The sequence below is a fragment of the Cebus imitator genome, unplaced genomic scaffold, assembly GCF_001604975.1.
Source record: "Cebus imitator isolate Cc_AM_T3 unplaced genomic scaffold, Cebus_imitator-1.0 Scaffold50, whole genome shotgun sequence".
Taxonomy (NCBI): Eukaryota; Metazoa; Chordata; class Mammalia; order Primates; family Cebidae; genus Cebus; species Cebus imitator.
Window position 1 is genome coordinate 4,395,378 of NW_016107365.1, and position 10,797 is coordinate 4,406,174.

A 10,797-nucleotide genomic window follows, 5' to 3' on the forward strand; every position below is an offset into this window, starting at 1 on the left:
ATGAAAAAATATTTGATTTAATCCACACAAATGAAATATCCTTAGTTTTAACCCATCAAAAATAAATACAGCATCAAGTATTTTCATCAATTCATCCTACAATTATCTATGGAGTGCCTACTCTATGCAAGCACTGATCTAGGGACTGAAGATAAAGCAGTGAACAAAAAAGACAAAAATCCTTGCCCTCATGGAGCCTTCACTAACAAAATATCTTGGTATTACCTGATGAGTTGTAAGTCTAGGTTAAATTTTCTGCAATGCTCAAGATAGGAATAAACCCAATGGAAACAAAACAATATTTTATATAAACTTAAACACACACATATCTATATACATATATATAATCCATAAACAGTATGTTATTTTACCTGGATTTGAACTTTATATGAATACAATCCATCCTATCTGTGGTCTTCTGTAATTTAATTTTCTTCCTGGTAAATGTATGAGATTCTGCCATGCTGATAAATATGCCACAATATTCTTTATTGTACTATTGATGAACATTTGGGTTATGGGTTTTTGATATTACAAGTTGCCTACTTATAATTACACATTTAAGCTGTTATTTCCTAGAGAAATCATTTGGTCACTTACATGTTTAAGCCCAACAGTCAAAGCAATGTTACCAGCAGTCAACGAAGAGATTTCTATATGTTGGTCAGCAAACGGCAAAAGCAGACGACTTATTCTCTCCCTGTAAAACCATGATTTATATTAGTAATAGTATTTTTAAAGAAATGAGTACAGTTTTACAAAATAACCCAAGCTTCTACTTACGTGCAGTTTCCATTAATATTATGAATGGCCAACTGGGGTTTTATTGTGCCTGAGTAAATGCGCATAAAAACCAGTGGTCCTCGCTGCTTGTCGTGGAGAACTTTAAATGCCAGTGCACATAAGTCACCCTTATACCACTGCCTATAAAATAGACATTCCAAAAAGGACTATGAAATACACTTCCCACAACTGCAGAAACTTAACCTTAATGTCCCCAAAGACCTCTTTTATATTCTAGTAGGGCTACGCAGAGCCACTAAATAATGTCACTGTTACATAACTTCTTTCATCGACTAAATTAGTCAATGGAGATCTTACCATTAATTCCTCAAAACTAAAAATAATGAGTTCCCTTGCTAATATTATCTCTATTTGCAAATAATTTCACTGCCAAGAGCTCTCCCCGTGGAGACTATACCTGGGAATATCACACCACTTATCAAGAAACCTGCACAGAGTAAATAAACAGGTACTTCCCAGTTATTGCTTTTACACTCTCCTTGGACTTTCTGTTCATTACATAACCATAAAAATCTATACTATAAACTTGAAATTATTTACATAACACTCTTAACAGAATGTTCTTAAACTGGTGATAAGTTTTAGAATTGAGTTCTCTTGAAATTGCCAAATTTTGTGCATCTAAGTAGAGCTTCATATTTTCATTAGTTTCAAAGGAGTTTCATTAGTTTTAAAGTAGTTTAAACACTTCTATTACAGAGCTTCTCCAATCTTATTCCTATTCCCTCCAATTTTTAACTTTAATAAATACTAATATAGAGCTTACTATACTAGGCACTGTTCTTTGTGCTTTACAAATCATTTAATTCTTAAAAGAACACCATGAGATAGGTCCTATTCTTTGCATTTTATAATTGAGATGTTAAACAACTTGGAAGAGCTAGGATTTAAATCCAATAGTACAAAGCCTGTGCTCCTCACCATCATGCCTCTACAATTTAGAGATACGAAAAGTTATTAATGGCAGGATAAAGATAATTAAAGTCTATTTCTCTGCCATTTTACACGTTGCTTACTCAGATTTTAAAGGATTTATTACTTAAGTAAAAAACTTTTAGTGACAATAGAGGTAAAACAATGACTATTCTTTATAGCCACAGAATATTCTGAGCTTATGAAAAATCATGAAATCTAGATGAATATAAATGTAACTACATAATATTTAACAAACATCCCCAGGATATCACTTTTCTAAGACTAAGATGGCAGGGTCAACACTTATACTTTTACATAGTGAAAAGATACACCTCTTAGCTCCATCTGTAAGACATCTCTTTTTACAAGAGATAAAAAATGTTCCTTTCAAGTAAAAATTACTATGGCTCCTTATTACATCATTTGCAATAATATTCACCATTATTATTAAAAAATGGTGATTCAACTACTTTTCATAAAACAAGGCCTCCTATTTGTTTCTTCAAAGCTACAGAATTTTAATATATGTAATTGCATACTCACAGAAATTCATAGTTACGCTCTTCAGGTGAAGGCAAGTACATAGTAACAGCATCTAACAAGGGCTGTACCCCTTTGTTTTTCAGGGCACTTCCACAAAGCACAGGCACTGCTGTCTGAGCTAGTGTTACTCTATGTATTGCATGCTGTAGCTACAAAGCAAAGATACAAATGAGCATTTATGTTGTGTGCAGTATACTGGTCTTGGCCAGAATCTCGAAATCTCTCTAACCAGCCATGTAAAATGGCACTCCTCACCATACTTTCATCATTTTGTTAGCTTAGTTTTTCTTTTTAATACTAATCACTACCTGGCATGTTAGATATTTATTAGTTTATCTGTCTCCCATTTGCTAGAATGTAAAATCCATATGAGTATTACCCCTGGAAATACTGCTAAATCCCCAGAAACAAGAAAAGTTGTTAAAATATAATAGGTGCTCAAAAATATTTCTTGAATAAATGGATTAATATACTTGTGATTTAACTTGATAGTCTAACTTTAACTTAATGTTCTCCTAACTTTAAACTTAGCACATTCTAATAATATGCAAAGTTTTTTTAAAAAATGCACACACATCAAAGACAGAGAAATCAAACTATAACCAATCAGTAAAATTTTGTCAAAGCAACTGAATAAAATTTACCTTTTCAGCTGGTAACAAATCAAAATTTTCACTAAATTCTCCTAAAACCAAGTCAGCAAATTCATCATCCAAATCTGCAACCTATAAAGAAAGGTTTTAGAGTTCTATAACTTGCATTTATCTTCATAACTACTGACTTGTCTAAACACCATAAACAGACAATATTCAAATATTTCAAGACAGCTACCTTGTCCAGGCCAAGCAACTCTTTACTTCTTCTAAAGAGATAAAGAAAAATGTTTTTCTTGGAACGGAAAGGAAATGGAAAACTAAAGCTATCCTATTAGGAGTTTCCTAAATTCACAGAAAGCCAGAGACTAATAAAGCCTCTTAACAAAGTGCTATCAGTGTGCTCCAAAGAAATCAAAGAAAATGTGCAACTCACAATGATAGTACATACAATGGATTGGCCTTTTTTAGATAAATTTGGAGGTTTTAGTTTATAAAAAGGTTTCATCTGGTTTTCCTCTAATATTCTGAATGTTCACCAGATCTCCCAAGACAGTCAAACTAAGAGAATTAATGTTGCTGTAATCCTGACGAAATACATTTAAGTTTGGGGAGGGAGGCATAGGCATATCTCCATAATAAAAATGCAATTGTCTATTTCACATTCTTTTCATAACCATCCACCTATACAAATGGAATCATTCAGCTGACAAATTAATAAAACAGCTTCAAAAGCATGTAACAGTACAAGGGAGCAAAACATTCAAACCTGGTAAAAAAACCACACTGTTAACAGAATTAAGTATAGCAGAAACATATCTAACCATCCTTCTGGAAAGCATTATATGTGACGGCTAAGCTCAGCTTCTGAAATCAGACTACCTAGAAATGGTTCCACCACTTACTAGCTTGTTCAAACTTTGGTCAAGTTATTTCAACTCTCTGCCTTAGTAACTCATAGAGATAATAGTACTATCTATGTCTTGAGGCTGTTACGAGGATTAAATAACCAGTTCAAATTATGCTTTAGGAATATATACTACTGTATAGTAAGTATTAGCTATTATTATTACTGTGCACCTTCAACATCAGAAGTTGATGCTATCCCACACTGATCTTATTCACTAAGTTAAAGATAAAATTTAAATTGTGGCAAAATATACATAAAATTTACCATTGTACTCATTTTTAAGTGTACAGTTCAGTAGTGTTAAGTATTTTCACACTATTGCACAATAAATCTCCAGAACTCTTTTCAACCTGCAAAACAAACTCTATACACATTAATTAAACAATACACCATTCTCTCTGCCTTTCACTAGCCCATGGCAACTACCATTATATTTTCTGTCTCCGAATCTGATTACTCTGGATACTTCATACAGGTAGAATTATACAGTATTTGTCTTTTTAGCATAATGTCCTCAAGGCTTCTGCTATAGCATGCATCAGAATTTCCTTGCTTTTTAAAACTGAAATAGTCGTGTGTGTGTGTCTATGTGTACCACACTTTGTTTATCCATTCGTCTGCCCATGGATTTGGGTTGCTTCTATCTTTTGGCTATTGTGAAAAATGCGGCTAGGAACATGCATGTGCAAATATCTCTTTGAGACTCTGTTTTCAATTCTTTTGAGTATATACCCAAAAAGTGGAACTGTTGAGTAATATAGTAATTCTACATTCAATTTTTTGAGGAATCGCCATACTGTTTTCCATAGTAGCTACACCATTTACATTCCTACTAACAGTGCACAAGGTTATAATTCTCTACATCTTTGCCAACACCTATTTTCTGTTTTTGACAGTAGGCAACCTAATGGATGTGAAGTAGTCTTATTCTGTAAATTTTATACATACTTATGTATTTCTTATAATTAGCACATTATTAGCTTCTGACAGTCTCAGATTTTCTCAGATTTCTGTCACATACTATCACATCCTAGAAGACCATGAGACATATAGGCAAGTGTGTGCTGGCTCCTCAACTAGATTACAAGATCCTTAAGTTTATTCTTATAGCTCTTCTGTATTAAAACAACACAAAAAAACTCAAAGAGGAACAAATCAATAATAAATGTAAATTCTACTTTTTTATTTTCTATCCTCCCCCAAATTAAAAAAGCAGCATAAATAAGTTGGAAAGAGCTTTAGCTCTAAACTTAGATTAACCTGGGTTCAGATTCCACCTCAGCCACTTATTAGCTGTGTGACATCTTATTTAAGTATTTGAGCCTCTGTTTCCTCATCTGTAAAATGGGGACAATATAAGGTTCTTGTGAAGGTTAAATTAAAAAGTATATGTAAAGCAGGGAAAACAGACCTTGTGTTTCCAAAATGGCGGCAGCAATGGATGTGGATACCCCGAGTGGCACCACCAGCGACGTGGGCAAAAAGCCTTTGAAGTGAAAAAGGGGAATACAGTAGCCCTCTGGGCCTGGGATATTGTGGTTAATAACTGTGCCATCTGCAGGAACCACATTATAGATCTCTGCATAGCATGTCAAGCTAGCTAGGCATCCGCTACTTCAGAAAAGTGTACCGTTGCACGAGGAGTCTGTAACCATGCTTTTCACTTCCACTGCATCTCTCCCTGGCTCAAAACATGACAGATGTGTCCATTGGACAACAGAGAGTGGGGATTCCAAAAGTATGCGCACTAGGAAAAGACTTCTTCCATCAAGCTTAAATGTTTTGTTATTCAGTCAATGACTTTCCATGCTGTTACCTAATTATAAATTAGATGGAACTGTGTTTTTCTGCTTTGTTTTTTCAATTTGCTGTTTCCATAGCCATATTGTATTGTGTTAAATAAAGTCCAGCTGGATTCCAAAAAAAAAAAAAAAAGTATACATAAAGCACTTAACCTAGCACACAGTAGGCCCTCATTAACTCAATAACAAAAATAATTATGTTAATGATAAAGTTGTAATGATTATTACATACAGTCATGCATCACTTAGTGACGGGGTAAGTTCTGAAAACTATGTTGTTAGGTGATTTTGTCATTCTACCAACATCATAGAGTGTCTTTCCATAAACTCAGATGGTATAGCCAGCATCTACACCAATGCTATATAGTCTATTGCTCCTAGCCTACAAATCTGCACAGCATGTTACTATACTGAATACTGTAGGCAATTGTAACACAATGGTAAGTATTTGTGTATCTCAACATAAAAAAGGTACAGGAAAAATACAGTATTATACTCTTATGAGACTGCCAACATTCATGTGGTCTGTTGTTGACTAAAATATCAATTTAGAAGTGAAAAATCAAGGGCTCAGATTCCAATGTTTTTCTTTACCAAAATATTCAAAAAATTTATTTAAGGTATGTTTTACTTATTCCTGTATATACTAACTATAAATATTACAAATATTAATAATCTTGCTATTTTCTATTAAAATTTTGAAGGTGGATGAGGTCCAGAGCTATATACCAATTATAAAATTGATGGTTTTAAGATTTTCTAAATAATTTGACATCTGGTAAAAAGTAAAAGGCATGCATATCCTTGGACCTAGCAATGCTACTCCTTGGTTTAATCCTAAAGAAACTATTGCCCATGTGCACAAGGAGACAGATAAAAAATGTTCACAGCCACATTGCTTGTAACAGCAAAAAAGAGAAACAACCTCAAAGCCCATCCACAGGAGAATACTCAATAAAGTATGGTAAAATCATGTATTAGAACACTAGACAACATTGAAATGAATAAACTATAACAACACATAGCAACATAAAGTTCTAACAATAATGAACAATGTCATAAGATACAAACAGTATCATTTCATTTATGTAAAGTTCAAAACATGTAAACCTAAGTTCTTTAAGGATTTATTGTAAACTATAAAGAAAAGCAAATGAAAGAGAAATACTGAAATAATATATTGATTTGGGGGACAGTTAAGATGATTAGTGGGAGAGAGAGATGAACACAAAATGGCACACAACATTACATTGTATTAGGTATTATAAGTAATTTAGAAGTGATTTAAAGTATAGAGGAAGACATGAATAGGTTATATACAAATACTACATCATTTTATACCAGGGACTTCAGCCTCTGCCGATTTTGGTATCCACAGGAGGTCCTGCAACCAATCCCCAAGAGATTCTAAAGTATGATTGTATTCTATTTCTTAAGATGAGTGGCCCGCATAGCTAAGTCAATTCTAAGCAAAAAGAACAAAGTGGGAGGCATCACACTACTGGACTTCAAACTATACTACAAGGCTACAGTAATCAAAACAGCATGGTACTGGTACCAAAACAGAGATATAGACCAATGGAACAGAACAGAGGTCTCAGAGGCAACACAACATATCTACAACCATCTGATCTTTGACAAACAAGATAAAAACAAGCAATGGTGAAAGGATTCCCTGTTTAATAAACAGTGTTGGGAAAACTGGCTAGCCATGTGCAGAAAGCAGAAACTGGACCCCTTCCTGACACCTTACACTAAAATTAACTCCAGATGGATTAAAGACTTAAACATAAGACCTAACACCATAAAAACCCTAGAAGAAAATCTAGGCAAAACCATTCAGGACATAGGTGTAGGCAAGGACTTCATGACCAAAACACCAAAAGCATTGACAACAAAAGCCACAATAGACAAATGGAACCCAATCAAACTCCACAGCTTCTGCACAGCAAAAGAAACAGTCATTAGAGTGAATCGGCAACCAACAAAATGGGAAAAAATTTTTGCAGTTTACCCATCTGACAAAGGGCTGATATCCAGAATTTACAAAGAACTAAAACAGATTTACAAGAAAAAAACTAACAAGCCCATTCAAAAGTGGGCAAAGGATATGAACAGATACTTTACAAAAGAAGACATACATGAGGCCAACAAACATATGAAAAAATGCTCATCATCACTGGTCATCAGAGAAATGCAAATCAAAACAACATTGAGATACCATCTCACGCCAGTTAGAATGGCGATCATTAAAAAATCTGGAGACAACAGATGCTGGAAAGGATGTGGAGAAACAGGAACACTTTTACACTGTTGGTGGGAGAGTAAATTAGTTCAACCATTGTGGAAGACAGTGTGGCGATTCCTCAAGGACCTAGAAATAGAAATTCCATTTGACCCAGCAATCCCATTACTGGGTATATATCCAAAGGATTATACATCGTTCTACTATAAGGACACGTGCACACAAATGTTCACTGCAGCACTGTTTACAATAGCAAAGACCTGGAACCAACCCAAATGCCCATCGATGATAGACTGGACAGGGAAAATGTGGCACATATACACCATGGAATATTATGCAGCCATCAAAAACGATGAGTTTGTGTCCTTTGTAGGGAAATGGATGAACCTGGAAACCATCATTCTCAGCAAACTGACAGAAGAGCAGAAAATCAAACACCGCATGTTCTCACTCATAGGCGGGTATTGAACAATGAGAACACATGGACACAGGGAGGGGAGCACTACACACTGGGGTCAGCTGGGGGGAAATAGGGGAGGGACGGTAGGGAGTGGGGAGTTGGGGAGAGATAGCAAGGGGAGAGATGCCAGATGTAGGTGATGAGGAGGAAGGCAGCAAATCAGACTGCCACGTGTGTACCTATGCAACAATCTTACATGTTCTTCACATGTACCCCAAAACCTAAAATGCAATAAAATAAATGGGGGGGAAAAAAAAAGATGAGTGGTGCACACATTAGTGTTCATTTTATCGTTCATTATACTTTACTTGTTCAATTAAGGCATTCCTTGCTTCAGTTGTTTCCTTCAGCAATTCAGGATCGCTCACTTCCAAGAGGGACTTTCTCTCAAAGTCTTTTCCATCATTTGAATTGGAATTCCAAAGAAGTTTTTCTTTGGTTACTACATCCACCAGTCCTTTGAAAGTTTTGGCTTCACCAATTGGTAACTATAAGTCAGAGTGAGATAAACATCATTAAATGATCACTCACTGAAAGCTACATTGATGACAAGTCTTTTCTAATTGTACCATTTTCCCCAAAATGTCTATTATCACCATAACTATTATCTATGGCTATTTTTATTTATCCCAACTTCTTCAAAAAGGTTTCAAGACAGCTTTGGAAATGCATATATTGTCACAATAAAATAAATTAATGAGGAAACTGAGAAGGAGCTAATGCTATCTATTAATCAATTTACCTGTAAAAGCAAAGGCTTTGCCTTTAGCTTCTCTCTGATGCTTTCGACTGCATACTTAAAGCTATAAAAAGCAAAATAATTATAGTTAAAAACATGGTTAAAAATTCTGTACCAAAGGTATAAAAAGAGGGAAAAAACTCTTACAGGTTTTAAGAATGTTTTCTAAAATTTGAACCTACTTTATTCTCTTTAACATTCACCATTTAACAGTTTTCTAGAGAAAAATGTCTGGAATTCACATTTAGGTCAATTTCAGATATCAGTAATTAACCTAATCCTGCCACAGAGGTGCTTGGGGTATTATTGTTGTGAGCTTCACATAACTATACTTTGCAATTAAGATTAAATGAATTGATCAAGGTCACATGAATAATAAATTGCAATTAGGATTCCAAAGCGAGATCTGCGATAAGTCAAGAATTCTTTCTTCTACAACTAGGTTTGCTATCACATAAAGCTACCAGCTATCTTCCAAGACCCTGCCTAGTCTTTGGCATTCGTCATATCATATGCTATGCTATTCATTTCTATGCTAACACTGCGGCTGGCTACCTCTAGAACACATATCATCTTTGGCACACAGGCTGATTTATACAAACATGCAGGTCATTCTGGTCCCAATGTTTTTTTTTAGAACCAGCCTATTATCCAGTCATCTCCCTCCCCAGTGCCAAAGGCACTGTCTGGCAATAACTGAGTACTTCCAACTACCACAAGGAATTCCAAGCAGAAAAGGGTCAGAACTTGAGACTAGTACATTTTAAAGGTTGCTGGGCTATTACTAATCAAGACAAGGTCCTTTAAACAAACAGCCTTAGATTTACTGTAGAGAGTGAGATAAACACAAAGCATATTAGTGTGTAGTTTTAGGGGAGGTATAGTTTATGTTTCATTTTTGCCATTCTCTCACCACAGATGACAATCTCTCCCTATCATATCTGTTCTAAATCATTCAAATATTCTTGATTCTCTGAATTATGTTCTCAGAGCAATGTATCCATTTTGAGTTACCACTCTATAAGTCTCTGACCATGACCACTACATCTCAGCATTAACTCTCTTCTGCCCTATATGCAGGTTTTACAGCACCTACATTCTCCTCTTCCAGTTCCCTTTTATTGAGAGTATCTTAGTAGCTAACAAAATCAGAGTATAAGGAAGAATATCTTCAACTGCAGGAAACGATTCTCTATTCTCAATCTTTAGCAATGATGGAAAGCACCATAACCTTCAGCAATACAGGGACTACACTATACAGTTCTAAAGAGACTCAACGGAATCATCAAGATGCCACTTTGATCCTGGAAACATGATTCAGTCTCTGTATACTAGAAACAGGATGCTTCACCATCTATCAGCTCTCTATTAGTTCCAAATTATTATATATAACTCATAGATTAGCTGCTTTGAATTTTTTTAATGGAAATAAACCGGGATTCCATGGAATATTTACACACTATAATAGGAAAAAAAAAGCTATTTCTAAATTTAAGTTACAGTTCATTAAAAGCTTAAATTGGGGAGAGGGATCCAAGATGGCCGTTTAGGAACAGCTCAGGATTGCAGCTCCCAGTGAAAGCGCAGAGGGTGAGTGGACGCCGTGTCTTTATTGCCCAGAGACTAGGAAATTCCCGGGCAGAGGTGCTCCACGGTCACCAGCGCGGCTGTTTCGGCCAGCGCGGCTGTGCCGGCCAGCGCCGGCCAGCGCCGCTGCTTTGCCCCGCGCGGCTGCTTTGTCGGCGCCCCGGAGCCGCGGTTCTCCGTACAAAATACACTGGTCCGG

At 35.6% G+C, this 10,797-nt stretch overlaps 1 protein-coding gene and 1 pseudogene across 3 annotated transcripts in view; one reads left to right on the forward strand and one right to left on the reverse strand.

Annotated features, from left to right (window-relative positions):
- GFM2 (GTP dependent ribosome recycling factor mitochondrial 2) overlaps nucleotides 1-10,797 on the reverse strand; it is a 51,527-nt gene that overhangs the window by 14,495 nt on the left and 26,235 nt on the right. For 2 of the 3 annotated variants that reach the window (XM_017527644.2, XM_017527646.2), the window contains 6 exons: nucleotides 9,015-9,075; nucleotides 8,581-8,760; nucleotides 2,907-2,987; nucleotides 2,263-2,411; nucleotides 784-924; nucleotides 601-700 (listed from right to left, as the gene is read on the reverse strand). In XM_017527644.2, the coding sequence (XP_017383133.1) occupies nucleotides 601-700; nucleotides 784-924; nucleotides 2,263-2,411; nucleotides 2,907-2,987; nucleotides 8,581-8,760; nucleotides 9,015-9,075 (712 nt within the window). The remainder of the gene's footprint in view (nucleotides 1-600; nucleotides 701-783; nucleotides 925-2,262; nucleotides 2,412-2,906; nucleotides 2,988-8,580; nucleotides 8,761-9,014; nucleotides 9,076-10,797) is intronic. The other variant, XM_017527645.2, reaches the window with a different exon arrangement.
- On the forward strand, nucleotides 4,601-5,745 carry LOC108303716 (annotated as a pseudogene).